The sequence below is a fragment of the Manis pentadactyla genome, chromosome 4, assembly GCF_030020395.1.
Source record: "Manis pentadactyla isolate mManPen7 chromosome 4, mManPen7.hap1, whole genome shotgun sequence".
NCBI lineage: Eukaryota > Metazoa > Chordata > Mammalia > Pholidota > Manidae > Manis > Manis pentadactyla.
Window position 1 is genome coordinate 131631946 of NC_080022.1, and position 26057 is coordinate 131658002.

General features: G+C 45.1%; 1 protein-coding gene across 2 annotated transcripts; it reads left to right on the top strand.

The window, feature by feature from the left end:
• Positions 1–837: 837 nt before the first annotated feature.
• DHRS7C (dehydrogenase/reductase 7C) lies at positions 838–23334 on the top strand. Of its 2 annotated transcripts, none has more exons than XM_036927747.2 (7): positions 838–991; positions 1177–1336; positions 13397–13509; positions 14934–15147; positions 16801–16893; positions 21853–22008; positions 23062–23334. In XM_036927747.2, the coding sequence occupies exons 2-7, from the start codon at positions 1183–1185 to the stop codon at positions 23268–23270; spliced, it is 939 nt and encodes a 312-aa protein (XP_036783642.2). In that variant the 5' UTR covers positions 838–991; positions 1177–1182; the 3' UTR covers positions 23271–23334. The 2 variants fall into 2 exon arrangements, with proteins under 2 accessions (XP_036783642.2, XP_036783643.2); XM_036927748.2 differs by having other exon boundaries at positions 14937–15147; positions 23062–23331.
• The last annotated feature ends 2723 nt before the right edge of the window (positions 23335–26057 follow it).

Below are 26057 nucleotides of genomic sequence, written 5' to 3' on the forward strand. Positions count from 1 at the left end.
TATATTCATTGTCAATAAAAAGCTGGGTTTTGTTTAAGATTCCTGGTCATCTTCATTTCTAAGGAAGAAATACCATTTCATCACTAGCACAGCTGGGGCCCGGCACCTTGCCTGCTTCCTGACCAGCCCAATGAGCCTTATCACACAAATTAGGACATCCCTGTGATTGCTCCTCAGTTTTTGATGGTTTCAATACTTGAAATGGGTTTTCATTTTTATGTCCCTCCATGGCTAATCCTACTAAGTTCCCTTACGCGATTAAAATATTTAACATTTAGGATAAATTCTTAGTATTCTTAATCATGAAAGGTAACAATAGCTATTTTCTCGTAAGCCAGGGTCTGTTGCTAGGTTATTACGCGGTATCTTGTTTTGTCCTCCCAACAGTCCTGCAAGATAAGACCACTGAGCCCATTTTACAGAGGAGGAAGCTAAGGCTCAGAGAGGTGGAGTAGCTTGGCTAATGAGAAACACGCCCGAAATTCTGCTCTAATAGTTCATGTCCCGCTTCCAAGTGGTTCATTCTGCAACAGACTCCATTTTGGTGAGCAGTTTTTCTATGCTTTTAAAAGAGGCCAAATGGCTTGCAGCTATGCTGGTCTGAGCTAACTGGAGGCTGCCTGATATGAGGCTCACAATAACTGAAGGGGAGGATGTTTGTGCTGAAAAATCCTAGGTCCTGGTCCCTAATGCCCAGCCCTAAACTGCAGAGGAAACCCCTAATTGTCAGGCAAGCCAGAGCGCTTTAAAAGTCCTGGCAAGAACTCTGAAATCTGACCCAGCCAGCATGTGTCCCTGAATATCATAGTAGACACTATATTTATCCTGAAAAGCCCTTTAGAGCACTGAGAGCTATAAATAGTCAGTAGGGCCCAAGCAAGTGGCCTTAACACATGGATTTCCTTCCAAAAATGCAGACCCATTTTAATTAAATTTGTGATTAACCTTTGGGAGGGCAGGCCCCTGGCTTCTGTTTGCTTTTGGAGACACCGTGAGTAATTTCCTATTCATTGGACATTTGGGGATTAGCACACCCTCCTGGTGTTCAGCTGGCAGCAGCTCCCTGGCCAGGACGCTCCGGGCTCCATGCACGAGGGAATGCATCTTGCAGTCTTGGCCATCCCCCAGCCTCTTGTCTCTTTGCAAAGCTGATTCCTTGCTACCATTTTCCCTCAGACCAAGATGGGAGTCACAGCTGTGCTCATGCTGCCCCTGCTGCTCTTGGGCATCAGCGGCCTTCTCTTCATCTACCAAGAGGTGTCCAGGCTGTGGTCAAAGTCAGCCGTGCAGAATAAAGTGGTGGTGATCACCGATGCCATCTCGGGACTGGGCAAGGGTAAGCTGGCTTTGCCTCCACTTGTGCAGACCCCGGTGAGGCGGGAGGGGACCAGGGCTGTGTTCCTCCCTCACGTCTTTCATTACCCAGCAAGTGTCTTCTCTTTGGGAGGCTGCAGCTTCCTTTCCTGAGAAATGAGGGCATTGGAACATCTAGGCTTGCAAACGCATGGCCTCTGCACCACCGCCGGCCTTTAGGGGTGATCTGTTTTGCCTTCCTGGGGTTTCCAGGAATCCTGAAATGCACAGCCAGCAGCTGGGGCGGGGTCCTAATGATAAGCCCAGATGTGGGAGCTGGGTTCAGTTCCTTGCTCCACCACTTACTAGCCAGTGACAGCACTTGTTAGCTTTGGGTTTCTCATCTGTGATGTAAGGGTATTAGTTATCTCTGCTTCATAAGGTTGTTGTGAGGACCAAGTGAAAGAATAGATGGAAAGCACTTAGAAGCACTCAAGTGTTAGTGACGGTATAATGATGAACAAATTAAGGCAGAGCATGCACCCTCCAGCAAGACACCAGCCCACTGATCCCTATTTATCATACTTAGTGCGTTTCTTTCAGCCCTATCACCTCCTGTCTTGAAGGCATTTATGTCTGCAACCCCTGAGGTAGATGGTCTCAGAGAGCCCTTCTGCGGGTAGCATCTGTGACATGAGAGGTAGTAAACTTCCTTAGGCCTGTAAGATTCTGCTCTATCATTCCTAGCAATGGTAGTGCAGCCCCATATCTTATTTGGCTGTGCGGTAATTCTTGCTGTGGCTTTGTTACTTTTAATCCAACATAGAAGCCACACAGCCAAACATTCATTAGGTCGCCCAATGAGTGTTCACTACATCCCGGGCATTGAGATGTGCCCTGAGGGGCTGAGTGCCACCTCCGGGTGCTGCCCTCATGAGAACATTTGTGACCTTCTGTCTGGGAATTTTCTTGGGCGTCCCGGTGGGAGCCAACCTGTGCGCTTTGAGGATGGGTTTAATTCAGTGGGTGACCAGCTGAGGTTTGCTGTGTAAGGTGAGGCAGATAAATGAGGTTCTCTGTGCAGTCCTAGCTGGGCCCCAGAAGCAGTTCCCAAGGAGGACATCCTGCAGCATGAGACTCAGGGCTCAGACGGGAGGGGCCCCAACTGCAGCTTCTCCAGGAACAAGCTAGGACACACACATTTGTCAATCAGACCAGAAACACCACCACAGGGAGTAGCTGCTGTCCTGGGGCAATAGAGCAGGCATCCAGCCAGAGACACCCAGAACCCATCTTTGGGGGAACCTATTCTTCCAATCAAACATGCTTATCTAGCATCAGGCTGGCTGCTAACATGAGACCCCTTCACTGTGAAGCTTCCCCTGCCACCTTAATGGCTCCTTCTTCTTGGATGGGCTGTGAGGAGCTGGCTCTGGGCTCCGCAGCTCCTGGTATGAACACACCACTCTGAGGGCACATCTCACACTGTCTAGTTCTGTGTGTTCTCTGCTCGCCTGCTAGACACAGGCTCCTCTGTGCTGGTGCCTATATTTCACTTGCTCTGGTGTCCCCAGCACCGAGCTCAAAGCCTGGCGTATATAGTAAGCACACAAAGATGCTTATTTCATAAATAGTCTAACAGTGACCATCTGAGGAAGGAAGGCACTCATTTGGTTAAGTGTTGTACTTGCTTCATTGATTTCTAGCTGGATTCTGATATGATCAGAAAAAACACACTGTATTATTTTAATTCTTTTCAATTTGCTGAGGTGTGTCTAATGGCCCAGGCTGTGGACTCTCCTGCTGAAGGATCCACGGGGGCTTGAAAAGAAGGTGCATTTCCCCTGTTGTTGGGTAGAACGTCCTACAAATGTCAATGAGGGCCTGTTGGTGGGGGTGGGGGGCTCAATATTCTATATCCTCCCTGAGCTTCAGTCTGACTCCCTGGCACCACTGTTCTGTCGTCAGGCGATGCATATTTGTTCCAATTATAGTCACATTCTGTACATAAATCAAGTGCCCAGGAAATACACCTCAGGGGCAAAATGGCATCTTCAGAGTAACATGGTCTAGTCTTTGTCTTGCCTAATGTCAGTGTTCTTCTGCACTGTATCTTATAGACCCACCCTGGAAAGAAATGCAAAGCAGAAAAAAATAAAGTCCAGCTATGCAGAAGTAACTTGAGAAGCTGGGCATGAGTGACCTTAAATAAACGCCCAGCCAAAACTCGCTGCTGACCACAGTGATTCCGGGTTCCAGCTGCACCATTTCTGAGGTCCCAGGCAGGGCAAAAATGAGGGCCCTACACGGATGGCTCTGTGCCGCCTGTAGCTGCACCCTGGTCCCACGGAACCTGACTGAACCTTGTGGGTAGCACGGGATAGCAGGGAGGAGCCCAGCGCCAAGCTATTTACTAGGGAAATCAGACAAAGATCAGGACCTCTATCTTTGCCCAAAGCCCACGCAACTCAGCCAAGTTGGGAAATGGGTCACCTCGGGCCCATTGTGTCTGCAGTGAGAGTGACTCTCAAAATGCTTGGCCATTGCCCATGAACTGCTTTAGAGGGCACAAAGGCCTGCCTGGGCTTCATCACCTCTACATGCAGTTTTTCACCTTTACATATTTCTGAAATCAAGCAGATTGTCTGTCACCCAACGGCATCTTACAATATGCACAGGCATTTTACTATCTCTAAATCGGGAAGCACCTAACACTCTGATGACATCTTAGACTTGGGGAAACATGGAAGGAAGGGCTCAATTTTTGTTTGCTGCATGAAAAAGAAAAGGCCTGGTACCAACATTCTTGGCACAAGATAAATGCTGTGCTGAACTGAGCTGATAGACAATGAAAATAAGAACACCTGAGTATAGTGCCTGGCGTTCACAGAAAGGGCGTATTTGGGAGTGAACCCTCAGGCCTGCTGTGCCGGAGCAGTGATGCACCACTGGGCTCGCCCAGGAAAGGCAGGTGTGAGCCAAGAAGAAGGGAAACAGTGATGGTAAATACACTCCCAGCTGCCTCTCCCAAGGAGGTCAAGGACCCAGGCCCCTCACCTGCCCCAGGATCTCAGCTAGTGTATGTGCCTGTCTTCATGCAAGGGAGGGTATGAGTGGACAGCAATACTCCCGCAAACACACTCCTTTCTCAGCAGTGGTGTGGGGCCAAGAGGCAGACTAGTGCAGAGAACAAGGCACCCTGACAGGGAGTCCCCACTTGGGGACATTTCCTGGTTTTGCCTGTCCCCAGCCGGGGGATGCTGGGTGAATCACTTCAACTCACTGAACCTCTGGTTTATAAAGCACGGCCACCGAGGCTGCCCCACACCCAGTGTGGCTGCCACTCTGACAGCTGGAATGTGGGAAGGCCAGGCTTTCTCCCGCCAGAGGATGTTTCTTTGAGTGAATTCTGCTATTATAAAAGCCATCGATATTTTAAAAAGATTTTTCAACGAAAAGAACATAAAACACACCTAGAACCCACCCACTCAGGCGCTCTTCATCCTGCTTCCTTTCAGCTCCCATATGATGCTTACATGCGTAACCAGCAGTGAGCAAGCCCAGATCAGGGCGTGGGGAGACGGCCTACCTCACCCTCTCAAATTCACACCGAGGGCAGTCTTCCTTTGCATCTTGATTTGAAAATGAGGAATCGGGTAGTCATGACTTTTCTGATTACTATTAGATTATACAAACTAGTCATGATAAGTCCAAAAACATAACATTGATTCAGCAGTTGCGAAGCCTAGTCCAGTCCTGTGAATGTGTCAGTTTCCTTTGAGATTAAAGCTCCTTTCTCCCTCCCGGTTCCTCCCCCAGCCGGGCACGGTGCCCACCGCTTGCTGCTCTTTCTGACCCCCCTGGGGGTGGAGAAGTCGGACAAAGCAGGAGAAACCCTGCCTTACCTGACACTCTTATAAGATGACTTCAAGTTCCACAGCCTGGCACGTGTTTAAAACTGAGTCTGATGCTTTCCCTTGTGGGCAGTTTTGCTGGTTCTCAGAGGCCTTTGCAGGGACTGCTCGTTGGCCCTGTCCGTGAAGTGTGGCACCACCTTGCTCAGTCCCGGCTTGGCCCCTGGTTTGGGGGCAGTCTACTCCACCTACGCCCTCTGTTTTAGCATCTCACTGACCTTCTAAGAGGTCCTCGGGCAGAATTCAAAAGAGCCTCCAACCAACGCATGGCTTCCCTGAGGCCTCCGGTGGTGTGGTGGGCTCTTCAGAGCAGGGACGGGTCCCCTGTGCTCTGGCCCATCAGGTTTCCCAGGTGGCACTCAACATCAGCTTGGGCCCCTGGCTGCAGGGAACTCATGGCATGCTTCACACATGCCCCACCGGCTCCCTTCTCTCTAGGATGGACATATTGGGCAAAAACCTACCTAACAGTTCTCTCCCTGCCAAAAATACCCTCCTTCAGGGATACTCCCAAACTCATTCTATGAAGCTAACATCACCCTAATACCAAAACCAGGCAAAGACACCACCAAAAAAGAAAACTACAGACCAATATCCCTGATGAACGTAGACGCAAAAATACTCAACAAAATTTTAGCAAACCGAATTCAAAAATACATCAAAACCATCGTACACCATGACCAAGTGGGATTCATCCCAGGGATGCAAGGATGGCACAACATTCGAAAGTCCATCAATATCATCCACCACATCAACAAAAAGAAAGACAAAAACCACATGATCATCTCCATAGATGCTGAAAAAGCATTTGACAAAGTTCAACATCCATTCATGATAAAAACTCTCAGCAAAATGGGAATAGAGGGCAAGTACCTCAATATAATAAAGGCCATCTATGAAAAACCCACAGCCAACATTATATTGAATAGCGAGAAGCTGAAAGCATTTCCGCTGAGATCGGGAACTAGACAGGGATGCCCACTCTCCCCACTGTTATTTAACATTGTACTAGAGGTCCTAGCCATGGCAATCAGACAAAACAAAAAAATACAAGGAATCCAGATTGGCAAAGAAGAAGTCAAACTGTCACTATTTGCAGATGACATGATACTGTACATAAAAAACCCTAAAGACTCCACCCCAGAACTACTAGAACTGATATCGGAATACAGCAAAGTTGCAGGATACAAAATCAACACACAGAAATCTGTGGCTTTCCTATATACCAACAATGAACCAACAGAAAGAGAAATCAGGAAAACAACTCCATTCACAATTGCATCAAAAAAAATAAAATACCTAGGAATAAACCTAACCAAAGAAGTGAAAGACTTATATTCTGAAAACTACAAGTCACTCTTAAAAGAAATTAAAGGGGACACTAACAGATGGAAACGCATCCCATGCTCATGGCTAGGAAGAATTAATATCGTCAAAATGGCCATCCTGCCCAAAGCAATATACAGATTTGATGCAATCCCTATGAAACTACCAGCAACATTCTTCAATGAACTGGAACAAATAATTCAAAAATTCATATGGAACCACCAAAGACCCCGAATAGCCAAAGCAATCCTGAGAAAGAAGCATAAAGTAGGGGGGATCTCACTCCCCAACTTCAAGCTCTATTATAAAGCCATAGTAATCAAGACAATTTGGTACTGGCACAAGAACAGAGCCACAGACCAATGGAACAGACTAGACAATCCAGACATTAACTCAGACATATATGGTCAATTAATATTTGATAAAGGAGCCATGGACATACAATGGCGAAATGACAGTCTCTTCAACAGATGGTGCTGGCAAAACTGGACAGCTACATGTAGGAGAATGAAACTGGACCATCGTCTAACCCCATATACAAAAGTAAACTCAAAATGGATCAAAGACCTGAATGTAAGTCATGAAACCATTAAACTCTTGGAAGAAAACATAGGCACAAACCTCTTAGACATAAACATGAGTGACCTCTTCTTGAACATATCTCCCCGGGCAAGGAAAACAACAGCAAAAATGAACAAGTGGGACTATATTAAGCTGAAAAGCTTCTGTACAGCAAAAGACACCATCAATAGAACAAAAAGGAACCCTACAGTATGGGAGAATATCTTTGAAAATGACACATCCGATAAAGGCTTGACGTCCAGAATATATAAAGAGCTCACACGCCTCAACAAACAAAAAACAAATAACCCAATTAAAAAATGGGCAAAGGAACTGAACAGACGGTTCTCCAAAAAAGAAATACAGATGGCCAACAGACACATGAAAAGATGCTCCACATCGCTAATTATCAGAGAAATGCAAATTAAAACTACAATGAGGTATCACCTCACACCAGTAAGGATGGCTGCCATCCAAAAGACAAACAACAACAAATGTTGGCGAGGCTGTGGAGAAAGGGGAACCCTCCTACACTGCTGGTGGGAATGTAAACTTGTTCAACCACTGTGGAAAGCAGTATGGAGGTACATCAAAATGCTCAAAACAGACTTACCATTTGACCCAGGAATTGCACTCCTAGGAATTTACCCTAAGAATGCAGCAATCAAGTATGAGAAAGATCAGTGCACCCCTATGTTTATCGCAGCACTATTTACAATAGCCAAGAATTGGAAGCAACCTAAATGTCCATCGATAGATGAATGGATAAAGAAGATGTGGTACATATACACAATGGAATACTACTCAGCCATAAGAAAAGGGCAAATCCAACCATTTGCAGCAACATGGATGGAGCTGGAGGGTATTTTGCTCAGTGAAACAAGCCAAGCAGAGAAAGAGAAATACCAAATGATTTCACTCATCTGTGGAATATAAGAACAAAGGAAAAACTGAAGGAACAAAACAGCAGCAGAATCACAGAACTCAAGAATGGACTAACAGGTACCAAAGGGAAAGGGACTGGGGAGGATGGGTGGGTAGGGAGGGATAAGGGGGGGAGAAGTAGGGGGGTATTAAGATTAGCATCCATAGCGGGGTGGGAGAAAGGGGAGGGCTGTACAACACAGAGAAGACAAGTAGTGATTCTACAACAGGTTGCTACGCTGATGGACAGTGACTGTAAAGGAGTATATAGGGGGGACCTGGTATAGGGGAGAGCCTAGTAAACAAAGTATTTGTCATGTAAGTGTAGATTAATGATTAAAAAAAAAAATGCAGTTCCTATGTGGTGACCTCTAATGAGTTCTACACAATGATATAAAGGACATATAAAAGTGTAGGCAAAGGGTCTGTTTGTGTTTATACAGAGGATCAAAGCCTAATTTGGCTACCCTGAAAATGAACTAAGATACGATATGAAAGAGAACTTCCAACATCAGCACTCTCGGGAAGACTCATGCCAGAAGATGATCATCAAAAAACCCCAACAAAGATCCACGCACTGCTACAGCTGTAGATGCACTCATCCCACCAGCTCCTGGACTTGCCATGGGAATGAAGGAGATATCTAAGCTGGCCTGTGCATACAGTAAAACAACAAATTTGACTGGATCTATACTGTTGGAACTCAACCAAGAATTAGGAGAAGTGCAAATTGTAGCGCTCCAAAATCTTACAACTACAGACTATTTACTGTTAAAAGAACATATGGGATGTGAACAGTGCCCAGGAATGGGTTGTTTTAATTTGTCTGATTTTTCTCAAACTATTCAAATTCAGTTAGATAATAACCATCATATCATTGATAAGTTTTCACAAATGCCTAGGGTGCCTAACTGGTTTTCTTGGTTTCACTGGAGATGGCTGGTAATTACAGGCATGTTTTGGTTATGTAACTATACTCCTATTATGTTAATGTGTGTGCGCAATTTAAGTAGTAGCTTAAAATCTATACATGCTGAAGTTACTCTACAAGAAGATATGTCAAAGAAATAATCAATCTTCCCATGTTTTCTCCCGCCTGCTACTTCTATAGCTTTTCTTCTTCCTTCCTAATTACAACGAATTCTTAAATAGAATTCGTGCCTCATATCAAATTTACCGAGTATCATAACTCCTCCAAGTGGTAAAGATACCTCAAGACAAATGCTGGGCATAGAAGCCACAGGGCATAAATATGCAAAGAAATAAAAAGCTAACCTTTTCAAACAATAAGGCTTCTCTCTCACTTACCAACTTAACATTTCCCTGTATGGCCCCGGAAGATGACTGGTTAGCCAGAGACGGGTAAGATTCCTCAAGGGAGGAACAACCTAAGACAGGCACAGTCGCAGGGGGGTCATCAGGTGAGAAATTGGGGATCAACAGAGGTGAGGCTTAGAACCTCACCCCCCCGTTCTGAGAGAAATCTTCTGCATATGTGGATGTTTTATTGCCCTTGTCTAGCTTGGATTAACACATAGTCTACAGGCACACACCTGATCATCTACATTTGCTCTCTTACAACACTAAACTATGTTTTCTACCTTTATGTTGTATCTACCTACCACTTCAGCATTGTATTAAAAATAATAAAGAGAGAAATGTGGTATCCACATATAAATCAAGTATAAAAATCAAATGTGTATTCATATTTGAACTGTTTATAGTTCATAATGCATGAGCAAAACCAAAAGTTTCTGTGATGACGGCCCTTGTACTGTTCACCATGTAACTTAGTCACTATGTAAGAATTTGTTCTCCATGTAAGAACTTGTTCGTTATGCTTCAGAAGATTGGAGACTGACGAAAATTAGGCTTGGGGTGGATTAATGATTGTGCATTGAGCATTGACTCCCCTATAATTTTATTGTTGTTAACAACCATTTGATCAATAAATATGAGAGATGACCTAACAACAACAACCAAAAAAAAGTACACACTTCCAATTGTAAAATAAATAAGTAACCGGGATGTAATGTATAGCATAAGGAATATAGTCAAAATATTGTAACAACTTGGTATGGTGATAGCTGGTACCTAGAATTATCATGTATATAAATGTTGAATCACTGTGTTGTACACCTGAAACTAATGTAATGTAATACTGTGTGTCAACTACCCTTCAATAAAAAATAATTATCTAAAAAAAAAAAAAAAATACCCTCCTTCAAAGTGCTCCCTTCCTCTTCCTTGATCCATTTGTGTCCTATTTTGGCGTAAAGGGTATTGAACTTCATAAAACAGGGTTTTAGTTATTTCCTCTGAAAATTTCCATCTTGGGCTGGCAACTAACTTTGGGATTTTATATCTATTTGATCTTGATGCCTGTCAAACTGTCCATTTTAAATCCTGTTACATATGCACATGTACAGTTTAACTTCCAATTATACACACACACACACACAGAGTTAAGTGTTACAGCATTGTATTAGACACTGTTTTGAATTTTTTTAATCTTACTATATTGTGAACTTCTTCCCATGTCAGTAGACCCACTTCTGCAACATCATTTTTAAAGTCTTCAAAATACTCAATATATAGATTTACCACTGAATCAAACTGCTATAATATTGGACATTTACAGTCATCTCCAACTCTTTGCTATTATAATAGTATTGAGATAAACAATATTATAACTATGTCCATACAGACATTCTTAATTATCTCCTTAAGATGAATGTCCATAAATAAAGTAACTCAGTCAAAGTCCATACTTGTAAGGACACTGTCAAATTTTTGTTCCTGAAGATCATGGCAATTTACCTACCACCAGGAGTGAATGCGTGACTATTACCAATTTTGTTTTTGATTATCTTAGAGATTAAAATTAATGTCATGTTTTAAACTGCATTTCTTTGTTATTGGCATTGGCAATTCATCTTCTGTATATTAGCTCCTTGCTCACATTGCTCACTGATATCCTATTCTTTGTTAGGGTCTTTATCTTATTTTCTTATTGATTATAAGAGGTCTTTGTAGATCAAATAAACTAACCCTTTTCTGATACATGTATCACAAATAGTTCCCTCAATTTATCTTGCTCTTAATTTTATATATATTTTCTGCTGTAAAGATGGTATTTTTAGAGAAAAAAATCTAGAAGTCATTTCTGTTAAGATTTCTTCTTTCAGCCTCATGCTTAAAAGATCTTTCCCCAAAGCAAGGTTTTGTATTCATCAACTTTTTCTGTTTTTTACATGTAACTATTTAACATTTTGGTATATTGCCTCTTGATTTTTTCTTATCCTCAAAAAAATTACCCAGCAGTCCAAAAAACTACTTTTTAAATAATGTATTCTTTTCCCACTGATTCAACAAGGTGCCTTATTGTATACTAAATTCCTATGAATACTTGGCTCTATTTTTAATCAATATTTCTATTTATACTTGAACCACTAACAATCTGCTTAAAATTCTGTAGCTGTATAATGTATTTTAACAACTGATTTAGTCTATCCCCATTAAAGTCTACCAAAATGCTATTTGTTTTTTTTTGCATATGTATTATTCCAAATACAGTTTAGGAATCTTTCTGTCACTTTCTAAGACATGTTGGGATCTTGATTTACTGCATCAAATTCACTGGGAGATGGACTGACATCTTTATTGAATTTTGCCATCCAGAATCATCAGGGATAGCCTCTTTCCCAGTAAAACATCTATGGCTATAGAAATTGTCCGTTCTCTGTGGTCCTAAGACTTCAGATGTCAATGTTAATGCCATTATTTCTTGATTCACGTTTCCCTCCATCAGCAGAAGTGAGCACAGCTTCCTTACCCCAGCTGTGTCACTCCCACCCACCACCCATTTCTAGATCTCTCTGAGACCTCCCATCCCTCAGCCCTCTACTTTCTTTCTCTTGCAGCCCTTGCTCCTTCATTCCTGCTCCTAACTGGTTTAGACTGCACAGTCCAGCACCCTAAACTTACTCTCCCTCCAATGCCACAAGACTTAAAAAAAAAAATTGCCCTTGATGTTTAATTTGGTTTCTGGAAATAGCCAAAAATAATTCAGAACTAAGTCTGGTATTCTCTCTACCCCTACCAGGCTTTTGAGCCTTGCAGAAGAAAATCGCACAACCCTGAGAACACTTTAAGCCACTGCATTCAGGATATCCAGCCCCCAGTGGGCACCCAATGCTGTCTAGCTCTCCTTTGGCATCTGGTCAGTCCATGCCTGTGACTGCCTGGTATAAAATGGGACAGTAATAGGTAACTCCCCCCGCCACCCCCACCTCATCGATAGTAAGTGGTGGTGGTGCCCTCCCCAGATCCCTGGGCCTGGCCAGTTTGTCCAACCCCCCCAGGTGCTGTGAGTGCTGGCGACATTGCTCACAGACTTGCCCTCTGCCAGGGGACGCTGCCTGGCCCAGGAGTTACACCCCGAACAGGGAGGCAGCACATACCCAATGACTGGATGACACAGGTGTAAAAACACCCGGGCCACATGCATCCAGGTGGCACAGCTCTGCAGCTGGGCTCACACTCCAGAGCCTTCCTTGGATGCAGCCAAGGCTAGACTGTGCCTGAGGCCACACCCTCGCCTGGCACCTACCCTGTGGCCTTACTCCCTGGAGCAATCCCGCACTCCTGCAGTAAATCCTGGCCGCCTGGATCTCTGTATCTGCTTCTGCTTCTAGGGAATCCAATCTAAGACTTCCTCATAGGGTCACCGTGAGAATTAATGAGTTAATATATGTAAATCTATTTCACAGCCCCTAGAACAAGGAAGTTCTAAAAACACATTCGCTTTTACTGTTCTTAAATATCAGTATTATTGCTACACGAGAATGCTATGTGTCTACTAGCCATTGCCCAGTTGAGAAAGCCCTGTATTGGGTGAGTTGGGAGTAGGTCCAAAATAAAGTTAACTGGACAGAGGCAGGTTTACTTTTTAAATAAAAAGAACCCTGGCTAGACTTCGATCCACAGAGAAAGCGTGAAGGAAGTGGATGATATTTGGTCTGAAAAACACATGGTGACAGTCTCTAATATCTTTAGGTTGACAAATATTTAGGGGTTGGTCCTGGGGGGCGGGATGGACAGCGTCATCTTTCTGCCCAGTTTAAGGAAGAACATCCTACCATCAGAACTGTCCATTGACGGAGGGCTGCTTTGCCCCGTATGAGCTCCCCAGCCATGCTAAGGCCGAACATGAGAAAAAACTTCAGTGTCGGGAGGAGGAGGAACGAAATGACTCCCAAAGGAACTCCTGGCCCTAAAACTTCTGAAATATTGTTTGACTTCTTAAGAGAGGGGGGCTCCCCATCAGTGGCTCTATCCACACAGTACACCCTGCCCTCTTCCCTTCTTCCCCACAGAGTGTGCTCGGGTGTTCCACACGGGCGGGGCAAGGCTGGTGCTGTGCGGAAAGGACTGGGAGAGGCTCGAGATCCTGTATGATGCGTTGATCGGCGTGGCTGACCCCAGCAAGGTGAGGCCTTCTGGCAGTCGGCTGGGGGCGCTCTTGGGGACTCTTAGCCTTCATTAGTTGTTAAAGGGCAGCTCTTTGAGCAAATGGGAGAAACTTAGTGATTGCTTTGGGGGAATATAAGGCAATGGTCTCACTAATCTTGACACAGGCATTTGTGCCAGTCATGAAGATTGACTTGTTTTGACCACTCATCATGCCAAAAATTTGTTCTCTAGCCAGTGACCCTCCCCACCCACTACTCAGAGGATTCAGAAGATAGGGTATGTCATAGTATAGGCTCTGATTATAAACACATCTGTTTGATTTAAAAAATAATAATAACCTCAAATGATATTTCTTTCAAAGGAATCAGAGAAATGAAGTCCCCTTCTAAGAAGTCACCTGGGAGGTGAACACTTATTTCAACTGCTAGTTTTCAAAGCATTTCTGGGGCATTGTTTAGGGAATTACCCTCAGAGCTCTCTTCAGAACTTAAAAAACAACAATAAAAACCTTTGTCCTTGATGTTGAATTTGGTTTTGAGAATAGCCAAAACTAATTCAGAACCAAGTCTGGAATTTGAGAAAATGGAGGACACAGGACAGCACTGCATTCTCCAAGGTGTGTGTCTTGGGGTGTTCTTAGGTATTGAGTGAAAACAAGGTTCTGAGATCAATTGTGTGGGAAATTCTGAGTAAAGTGAAGTTTGTCTCCATGGTTTCTTGACCACAGGCCTTTTCAGAGCCTTTGATATGCTAATGTACATTGAGTATCTCCAAGAAGAACATATAACAGTCTGTGTTTCCCAAACAAATTTGACTGGGAACCCTCTTTTCAGGACTAGTGTTTGTCAAACATTAGAATTGCATTTACTATATGATATCACCCATTTTCCAATCTGTTCCCACCTCTAGACCATTACAGTCTTGATGACAGCAAGGGTCTAGAGCTGAATGCAATGCCTGGTGCATAAATGGTGTCCCCAAAATACTGTGTTGAGTATATGATTTTGGTCAAAAACAAAATGTGGCTACTAAGTACTGTGATGGGTTCTCTTGGGGCTTATAAGCTAATTTGGAAAGCGATTTCCAAAAAGGAGCTCATAAATGCTATAAGTACTGACATCATCCCTGAAATCAGTGCACAGCCTCCACTGTGAAGGGCAATACTCATTTGGATATATCAGTTCTGGCCCCTTGGACAAAAGTTCAGACTTATTACTGCATGTTTGCATGTCTGGATTATTGTCGTTGCTGATACTCAAGAATGGAATCTCCACCAGTTTCCTTTCTCCCAGAGTCATCTCTGTGCCTTCCTCATCATTTTTAGGGTAGTCATTCCATGTGCTCTGAATTTCAAAAGGGGTGGCTGTTAGATTGAGGGGCCCCTAAGGTCTGTGAGAAGGAGGTATTTGCACACATGCCTTGACTCTCTCATTGACTCAGCAGACATTTACCCCGAAGCTGGTTCTCTTGGACTTCTCAGACATCAGCTGTGTCCAGGATGTGGCCAAAGAGGTCCTGGACTGTTATGGCTGTGTGGACATCCTCATCAACAATGCCAGCATGAAGGTGAAGGGGCCTGCCCATAAGATTTCTCTGGAGCTCGACAAAAAGATCATGGATGCCAATTACTTTGGGCCCATCACATTGACAAAAGGTCTCGTGAGTTTAACCTTCCCATGAATTTCTGGGCCACTGGCTGCTAGAACAGGCTCAGTTACATAGCCAGATGGTCATCCAGTTCTGGGTGGAGACTCCAGCCCTGTTGAAATAAACCTCTTCCTATTTAGTGAATGCTTTCAGCATTCTGACTGATGAAAGATAGGGATTTTGAAAGTACATTACTAGTATATTACAACCTCCCTCTCTGTAAATCCCTTTCCCCACCCAAGACCTGCCATTTACCACCCTCTTCTTACAGCCATGGCTACCTCTCCAATCCCATTCCACATCCCTGGACCATCCTTTGCATATATTTTGATATATCAATTTTGCAGTTGATCTTCCCCCAACCATGAGAGTTGGTCAAAGGCAGCACTCCTTCAGAAATGAAAAAGGAAAAGCTTTATCCTCAAACCACAAGAGACCCAGCACACTGTTGATCCCTTTGCAGAAGTAGGGAAGTCAGGATGATGGTCCCTTTTAAAGGGTGACATGGTAGTTCCTGTGTGGAGATTTCTCATTACCAAGTTCAAATGCAGGTCTGAAGCCTGGGGGACTGGGGCTGGAGATTATATAGAACAGAACTAAAAGTTGAAGCCCTGCTCCCCAAAAAGGTTTTTCAATGCAGCACCCTAAGAGTGAGAATATAAGCATGGGCAATTTCTACATTTAGGGAGTGGGTGCCCTTGCTGAGGCTGAGAAAGCATAATCTTAGAGTTGCCTTCTGTACAGCCCAAATCTCCATGAAAATGAGATTCTGAGTACAAGGATGGATGAAGGGGAAGACTATTGGGGGCAGAAAGATGACTTCCCAGAGGTTCTAAAACGGTGCCGCAGAGATAACAGTTTCCTCCCGTGGGTGCCTGTGGATACAGCAAGCAGGCCAGCCAAGGTGTGTCATTCAGTCCACCTCTTGAGAGTTCAGGCTCACTGGCATCAAAATGAAGGCTACAGAAAGCCAGGGGGAAAGGCCAGGACTAGCTTCTCTTCCTGACTGATCCTCAAACTTGCTAGGTCTCATCACTAGCTCTGAGCCTCAGTTTACTCATGTCTTAACATGCAGGGGCTGGATTTAATCGATTATCTGAAAGTTTGTTTGTTTGTTATTTGCCATATCCCTATTCCATCTGTATGCTTATTTACTTCCTATCACTCTCTAAATTTCCTCATTTTTAACAATACTACCATAAATTAATTACCCTTTCCCTCTCAATAAATAGAAGAAAACCTGAAAACAAAGTAATAAGTTCTCTTAATGCAGAAGGCTGAAGTCTTTACTCTTTGTTAAATGATTCGCATGTGCACGAGAGGTGGTAAACACACACAGAACCCACGTGAGACCGCCTCCTAGAGGCGATGGGAGGACTGAAAGGGGATCACCTTTCTTACTATGGAAAGCTGTGTCCCTTCATGCACATGGGCGGGTCATTTTAAATCATCCAGCAATTCACCAGTTGAGCCCAGCCCACTCTTAGGGAACACAGGATAAATGGTGGCTGGGGTTCATTCCACCGGCAGCCCCCCTATAGTCTAATTACAGGGAGGTAGAGGAGCCCCACGTGATGGAGGGGTCTGGGGATGGAGTCTGCTGGCTGCCACCTGACTCAATCTCAGATTTGTAACCATGACTCATCGTCCTGTTTTCCAGTCCTGCTTCCCAACATGATCTCCCGGAGGACAGGCCAAATCGTGTTAGTGAATAACATCCAAGGGAAGTTTGGAATCCCGTTCCGTACAGCTTGTAAGTTGCTAAGACAATAATGTTTCATCTCATCTTATATGTCTCAGAAGACATGAGATGTTTTGTCTAGGAAGAAGCATATGGTTACATGGGGGATGAGGTCCGGAGATGAAATGATCTAGTGGGTTTTCTTACATCCCTGCAGTTCTCATTTTTGAGCACCTCTGGCATGCAGGTGACTGGGAGATGCTGAAAAGTAAAAGATAAGGTCCTGACCTCCAGGTGCTCACATCTCACAGGTAGTCAGGACATGCCCTGCTGAACAAGATCAATGCCAGCCGAAGGTCCCACTCCTGACATGGGGGTACAGACCCCCAGCTCAAATGTCCCTTCCTCCATAAAGGACAGGAAAGATTACAACCAGGAAAGAAAAAATGTGTGTAACATTACAAAAGAGGGATGGAGGGGTTCTGAGGAAGAAAGAGGGAGAAAAGGAAAGAGGCAGAATTCCAGGAGAGATGAGAGAGAGAATTGCAAAGGTGAGCATCCTTCAACAAGCCCGAAGAGGAAAGGAACTTCTCTGTGTATGTTCGTAGGATCCAATTGGGAAAATTCTGGAGATATTCCCACCTCCCGTGAGGTAGGATCTTGTAGGGTGGACAGCGTGCCTTATATACTTCTTTATGGCCCACAGTACCCCACACAAAATAGGAGCTCAGTAAATGTCTGATAGGTGGAAGGGTGAGAGGGAGGGAGGGAGGGAGGAATGAAAAATGGGTTGGTCCCCTGTCTCGGTCTGCTCGAGTTGTCATAACAAAATACTGTAGACCAGGGGGCTTAAACAGCAGAATTTATCTTCTCACAGCTCTGGAGGCTGGAAGTCCAAGATCACGGTGTCAGCAGGATTGATTTGTCCTGAGGCCTGTCCTTGGCTTGCACACAGCCTTTTCCCAGTGTCCTCACGTGGTCTTCCCTCTGTGCAGCTCTTTCTGTGTCCAAATTTCCTCTTCTTATAAGGACACCAGTCAGTTTGGATGAGAGCTCACCCTCATGGCCTCATTTAAAAATAACCACACCTTTAAAGGTCCTTATCTCCAAATACAGTCACATTCTGAGATACTGGGGTTAGGACTTTAACATATGAACATTTTTTGGAGGGGGGGGCAAAATTCACTCCAAAGTATGCCCTAACAGTGTTTACTTTCCTTTCCCCATTTGCACTAGTTAGATTAAGCCTAAGGTGCTGTGAGGCTCTGCTGTACAAATGAAAGACTTTATTACTCTGTGTAGCACTCTCAGTGGGATGGCTGGGTCCGCAGGCACCACTGTTCCATGCTGTCACTCAGGGAAACCAGAGTCATGCCAAGTTATTGCCTTGGCATTATTTTCTATGTGGTCAGAGGTCATTCTGGCTCTGGCTGGCAAGAAGAGGGCAGAGGGCATCAGGGAGGTGCCCAATGTCTAAAGCCCCATGCCAAGAGTTAGTACCTGTCACCTGCTCACAGCTTGTTGATGAGCAGTCGGTCACTGGCTTCCACTTAGCTGCAAGGGATGCTGGAAGCACAGTCTACCTGTGGGCCCTGGAAGGAGAGAAGAATGGAGCTTGGTCCACACATGGCAGTCTGCTGTCCCTCACTTCCCTCTCTTTGCCAGTCCGTTTATGAAGCTCACCACTGTTCCTGCCGTTTGCATGCATCTCATTTCTCCAGGTGTATTATTTCCAGGAGTTGGATTACTTGTCACTTTCCTTGCTCCATGCCTTCATTCATTCAACAAGCAGCAATCAAATGCCTAAAGCCAGGTTCTGGGGACAGACAGCAGTGACAGGGTATGCTACAGCACAGGCCTACAATGGGCCCTTTGGTCACCAACCAACATGGGGCCATTGCAATGGTTCCTTGGAGCACTTCTGAAACATGGACCAAGGGTGGAGAATTCTAACAAGGCTCTCTCCACCTGTTTAGCCATGTGTAGTCTGGCTTCCCTGCCACTGAGGAATCAAGAGGTGCAGGGTTTCCCACACATGTCAGTACTACAGAGAAACCAACCCATGCTGGCCCCAGATTTTCTTATTCCCGCAGGTCTGGTTTCTGGGGGTCTTTCTGGGAGTGACTGGGGTCACCTTACTCCATGAGTGCATCTCCTTCCACACCAAAAAAAAATGCAGCCTCCCTGGCCACCCCAGCACCATTTAGGTGAGGAAGTGAGGGGCCCTGCGTTCAGACCAGACACACAGGCTTAGAGGTGGGCTCGCACCTCTCCCGGCACTAACCACACCTCGTGGGAGTTCCTGCTGCACTGTGGGCTCCACAAGGTCTGCGCTACCTGAATCCCCTGTCTGCAGCACCCTGGCTGAGGCCTGCCCAGAGCAGAGGCTTCACTGTTCAGTGATGAAGGAACCGACAAGTTGGTATATGAATGAACAAACTGATAACCCTTTTTGTGTGGTAACAGCTGTTTTGACATATAATTCACATACCATACAATTCACCCATTTAAAGTGTACAGTGCAATGGCTTTTAGTATATTCACAGAGCTGTGCATCCATCACCACAGTCAACTATAGAACACTTCCACTACCCCCAAAAGAAAACCCTGCACCCCTTAGCCATCACCCTCCCATCTTGTCTGCCTCCCCTAGTCCTAGGCAACCACTAATCTACATTCTGTCTCTATGGATTTGCCTATTGTGGACATTTCATATAAGTGGAATCATACAATATATGGTCCTTTATTCCCAGCTTCTTTCACTGTGCACAATGTGTTCAAAGTTCATCCATGTTGTAGCATGTATCAGAGCTTCATTCTTTACCTGCGCATCACTTGATGGACATTTGGGTTGTTTCTACTTGGGACTATTATGAATAATGCTGCTATGAAGATTTATGTAAAAGTTTCTGTGTGGACATATATTTTCATTTCTCTTGGGTATATGTACCTAAGAATGGAATTGTTGGGCCACGTGGTAACTGTATTTGTGGAATAGTCAGCTGTGCTGTTTTTACCTTCCCACCCATGAGGCATGAGGTTCCAGTTTCTCCACTCCTTGCTAACTCTTGTTATCCATTTTTTTTATTCTAGCCACCCCAGTGGTTTGAAATGGTCTTTCAGTGTTTGATATGTACAGTCCTGATGGTGATAACCCTTTTCATTCAGGTGGGGTTGGGGTCACTGTGAACCAGATGGGAGTCCTGACAGAGCACAGGGGACAGGAGGCCTGGATTCCAGCCACTTCTGGCTCTGTAGCCTGGGGAGCCCAGCCTGGTTTGGTTTGCCCAGTGTGCTGGCAATTTCTATTAAATTAGCTATTCGGCATTGTGTTATTGTGATTTTTATTAAGAAATATATATTTGGTCTTCATCCCATTTCTGGCACGGAGCTCCTAAAGCCTTTGGAATTTCCTAAGTGATGAGAACGATCAAGGCGTCTTTCGTCTGTTAAGGAGGTGACTTTAGGACCTTATCTAAGGATGGGGTTGGACACTAGGAGAACCAACCATGTGATCAGAAGGTTGGAACTCTCAGCCCCAGCCCCTGACCTTGGAGGAGGGGAGAAGAGCTGGAGGTTCAATCAGTCCCAAAGGTCAATGATGTAATTAATCTTGCTAATATAATGATGCCTCCATAAAAAACCAAGGGAGGGGCTTTGGAGAGCTCTGGGTTGGTGAGCACATGGAGGGGCTGGGAGTGGACTGTGCATGGACAGGGCAGGAAGCTCTGTGTGCTTCCCCACACCTTCCCCTGTGCAGCTGTCCCATCTGGCTTCCATCTGAGTTATGTCTTTTCATAATAAACCAGTGATCTAGTAGGTAAAGTGTTTCTCTGAGTTTTCTGAGCTGCTCTAGCAAATACATTAGATGTAAGAGGGGGTCACTGGAACCTCTGATCTATAGGTGGTTGGTCAGAAGCACAGGTAACACCCTGGACTTGTGATTGTCCTGAATTTGGGGGAGAGGCGGTCTTATGGGAGCCAAGCAGACAGAGCACATGCTTTCCCAGGCACCATGATGTGGTCTCTGGGCCTGCTTCTCTCCTGACTCCTCATGTGGCCCGCCGAGGACAGATTTACTCTGGGCTCCTGCTGAAACCTGGAGGGATCATCAAAGCCCTGACTACTTCTCAGAGGGTTTCCCCTGGCCCACTCTGCATGACGCGCTTCCTGTGTATCAGCTCGTTCAATCCTCACCTTGTACTCTCCTTATCTTACGGGTGAGGCATCTGGGCATGCAGCACCTGCATTCTTAGGCCTGCAGATGGTTTCCAAGGGCAGTTGTGCATGTGGGGGGCAGGCATCCCACTCCTCACTAGCACTGGATGTGGTGTGTGGCATGGTAGCAGAGACCAAGTGCCCACCCACAGCTTCTCAAGACCTCCAACTGACACCCCTGAAATGGGAAATTTGGGTTCACCATACCCCAGAAGTAGATCTGACTTCCCAAAGCTCTAAGGAATGCCCACACCATTCTTTTTGGAATTCCTGGACCAATTCCTGTTTACCCAACCCACACACTCCTCTATTCAAGTGAATTTGGTGAACAGCTTACATGGACAGGATCTCAGGAAATGAGAGAGGGGGTTCTGTGCTCTGTGCTCAACATGTCACCAGCTGGCCCCAGGACCTTGGAGAAATCACTCGGGTCCCAGCCTTCCTGGGAAGGAAGGGGAATGCTTGCTTGTGCCAGGTATTTTACATGCATTTTCTCATTTGATCTTAACAACTTGACAAAGCTGAGATTATCCCCATTTTAAAGTTAAGAAAACCGAGCCTCAGAAAGCTAAAGTGACTTGCCTAAGGTCACACAGTGGGCAAGTAGCTCACCAGGATTCCATTCCAGCTCCTCCTCTGCCCACGGCTTCCCGAGGGCTCTCTGTCCTCACCTGCACAGCGAGGTCTGGCTGGTGACTCAGGAGACCTCTTCCCACTGAGCTTGTAGGAATGTGCATGTAGGCCTCCTGTCTCCTCTGCTCCTACGGGAGCAGGGCCAGGCCTGCCACGCCCACTGGCTGCTTTCTCTTGCAGACGCCGCCTCCAAGCACGCTGCGCTCGGCTTCTTTGACTGCCTGCGAGCCGAAGTGGAGGAATACGATGTTGTCGTCAGCACTGTGAGCCCGACTTTCATCCGCTCGTACCACGTTTATCCAGGCCAAGGAAACTGGGAGGCCTCCATTTGGAAATGTGAGCTTTCAGGGAAGCCAGAGGTCCAGGGGCCTGGGAGGGCTGTGGAGGGCCTCTGGGGGGTCTGGGACAGCCTGCTTTCACTGGGCCAGGGGAGTGGTCCTGAAGCATGAGATTGGTGACTGCAGGGCCCCTGAACCTGGTTAATAGCAGGGAAAGAGTACCAAAATTTCAGTCCTAAGGCACCAGGTAGAGAGAATCCCAACCTACAACCAGCAGACCGAGACCCAGCTGGGCTCACTCGCTCACAGGCTCTGTGATGATGGCCTCGTGACTGTTTGTCTCTGGGCCAGGTGGAATAGCCAGGATTGGACCTTTTAGAAGGTTCCCTAGAAGACAGCACAGAGAGGAGATTGCTCATATTTGAAGCTTGCCCATTACCTATTAAAGTTTCGAGCACAAGCAATTTCCTGGACCCCTGTGCCTCAGTTTCCCCTTTAGAAAACATGGGAAGATGGTAAACATTGTAGATCTACAATCTACAATCTACATCTACAAGAAGATGGTACCCTTGTAGAGTCACTGGGAGGACTGAAGGTTCTGGCTCATAGAGGGTTTGGAAGAGCAACCAGCACATAGTGAGTGCTCTGTAAATGCCTTTATTATTACGGTTCCAGAATGCTCTAATGTGAGAGCTGCTACACCCTGCCCAAGGCTTTGTCCACATCAGGGTATCAAGATGGATGACAATGTGGGCAGGTGGTTCCAGGAGGTTCCTGACAAGCAGCTCTTCACAGCCATTATAAACAGCAGCCCCTTAATTCATCTGGAACCTTCTTATTGTCTAAGCTGTTTCTCATCCCCTCTACAGCTCATCGCCCCCCTACAAAGTCAGTAGAGCAGGAAACTACACCCACTCTGAAGATGGAGAAGCTGAGGTGCAGGGGGGCTAAGCGTGTCCCCCCAGAGCCTCAGGCTGGTGGACAGCAGAGTCGGTCTGGAGCGCACGATTCCAGGCATGGCGCACACTCCCCTATCTCGGGGCACACATCAGGCTCTGCCGGCTGGCTCCGATGAAGCCTTAACCGCCATGCTCCCTTGGGGGCTTTTCAGTTTTTTTCAGGAAGCTGACCTACGGGGTGCATCCTGTGGATGTGGCGGAGGAGGTGATGCGCACTGTGAGACGGAAGAAGCAAGAGGTCTTCATGGCCAACCCCGTCCCCAAGGCCGCCGTGTACATCCGCACCTTCTTCCCAGAGTTTTTTTTCGCCGTGGTGGCCTGTGGGGTGAAGGAGAAACTCAGTGTCCCAGAGGAGAGTTAACTGCAGGAGGCCACGGGGGTCACCCCGATGGGAATAAAGTCTTTCCTGGCAGGTGCTGGATCTTCCTTTCTCTCCCCTGGCCACCCCACACAAGCCATCTCCCTGGGGGACATGCCCACCATCCCAGTGAGGATGGCCTGGAGTCCAGGTGTCTCCCACTCGACAGTCTCAGGACACATTTCCAGAAGGTTCTCCACTCCACAGAGTAACAACTGAGGAGAACAACAGGAACCCTGTTGGGTGTACCCCTTACATGCACACACACACACACACACCATGCCATTCGCCTGCTCAGGAACCACTCAGAAAACCACCTCCACTTTATACCAGGGAGACCTGCCTGCATCAGCCTCCAGCAGCAGAAGCAGGACTTGGCAACCCTTCTGGGCAGTGGCTGCCAAACAGAAGTTCCTGTGATGGTGGAAATATTCTATAATCTGCATTGTCCAGTATGGCAGCCACTAGCCACATGTAGCAGTCAAGCACCTGAAATGTGGCCTGTGCAAATGAGAAACTGAGTTTGGAATTTTGTTTGATTTGAATTAACTTGAATTTAAATAGCCTCACATGGCTAGTGGCTCCCAGGTTGACAGCGGAAGAGCTGCGATCTTCATCCTGCAGCAAATGAGGATCAGCCCCTTCCCTGGATTGAACTGATGTGAACAGGGGCCCGGGCACGGCTGTTTCTAAAATCTCCCAGTTGATTCTAAGGTGTAACAAACCTTGAGAACTTCTGCTCTGGAGCATCTTCCTCATTCCAGCCTTTCATACATTCTCAAAGCAAAACTCATGTCAAACTGCCATGCTCGTTATTGGTGGGTGTTTCTCTGAGTTCAGTTTTCTTATACAAAACAGTTAATGATTTTTGGGATCTTGGAAAGAGTAGGGTACATTTTTTGCACTAATATTAAAACTGATTCAAACTTTTCAAATATTAATAAATGACCAGGGGTTCAAATTTCTCCTCTGAACTCCAGCCATTTACAAAATTAACATATATATGGTACACATAAGCGCATGCATAAACCATAATTTAAAAAGCAAATGCTGAGGATGACATGGTCGCCAGAAGCCCAGCCTAACAAATTTGTAAGTGTATTATACAGAATTTTGGGCATAGAACAGTGTTCTTCAGATCTCTAGAGCTAATTCATCTTACTTCAGGCCTGTTGGTTAACAACTCCCTGTTTCTCCCTCCCCCAGCCTCTGGTAATCACCATTTCACTCTTTGATCCTATGAACATAACTATTTTAGATACTTCACATGGGGAAATGATATTCTTTTTTTTTTATACATCCAAGAGAAAGTATTATTTAAAGGTAAGTAGAGAGAAGCATCAGTGAGGATGTTCATCATAGTACTCTTTGTAATAACAAAGAGTTGGCAACAATTGAATTATTAATGAATAATTAATAGTTAGGTTTTTATTTTTCTTTTGCAGCTCATTTCTCACAAACAATCCTAGGTCACATCCTCTTGACCCTCTGGACTCTCTTCTTCCTAAATACTGCTTTCAAGAGCAGCCTCTCACATGTTTATCCATGTGTTGGATAAAAATCTTCAATAGAAATTAGGCTGACATAGCCCAAGCATCTCTGCAAGATCTTTACACTTCAACATAGAAAAAGGTACCCAGAGGCCTAGAAATATGCCTAAGCAGTGCTCTAGGAGTGCTTTATAATAGCATTACTCTGTACTAATACAGAACCCCCACTCCTAGTAAATCAGTAGAAATGGTAGACACCCTAACTGAAAACTAAAGGCTATTTTTTTTATGCATTTATTTTTTCTTAAAGTATGTGTTTACCAATATAAACTTCTATCATATATCTGCTTTTGCACTATCCCATAGGTTTTGGCATGTTATATTTCTATTTTCAATTTGTTTCAAGATACTTTTTTTTTTTGAGGGCATCTCTCATATTTATTGATCATATGGTTGTTAACAATAAAATTCTGTATAGGGGACTCAATGCACAATCAATAATCAACCCCAAGCCTAATTCTCAACAGTCTCCAATCTTCTGAAGCATAATGAACAAGTTTTTACATGGTGAACAAGTTCTTACATAGTGAATAAATTCTTACATGGTGAACAGTGCAAGGGCAGTCATCACAGAAACTTTTGGTTTTGATCACGCATCATGAACTGTAAACAATCAGGTCAATTATGATTATTCGTTTGATTTTTATACTTGATTTATATGTGAATTCCACATTTCTCCCTTATTATTATTATTATTTTTAATAAAATGCTGAAGTGGTAGGTAGATGTAAGATAAAGGTAGAAAACATAGTTTAGTGCTGTAAGAGGGCAAATGTAGATGATCAGGTGTGTGCCTACAGACTAAGTATTAATCTGAGGTAGACAAGTGAAACAAAATATCCACGGATGCAGAAGATTTCTCTCAAAACAGGGGGGTTGAGGTTCTAAGCCTCACCTCTGTTGATCCCCGATTTCTCACCTGATGGCCCCCCTGCAACTGTGCCTGTCTTAGGTTGTTCCTCCCTTGAGGAATCTTACCCGTCTCTGGCTAACCAGTCATCTTCCAGGGCCATACAGGGAAATGTAAAGTTGGTAAATGAGAGAGAAGCAATATTGTTTGAAAAGGTTAGCTTTTTAATTTTTTTGCAGATTTATGCCCTGTGGCTTCTATGCCCAGTATTTGTCTTGAGGTATCTTTACCACTTGGAAGAATTATGATACTCGGTAATTTCGATATGAGGCACGAATTCTACTTAGGGGTTGTAATTATGAAGGAAGAAGAGAAGCTATAGAAGTAGCA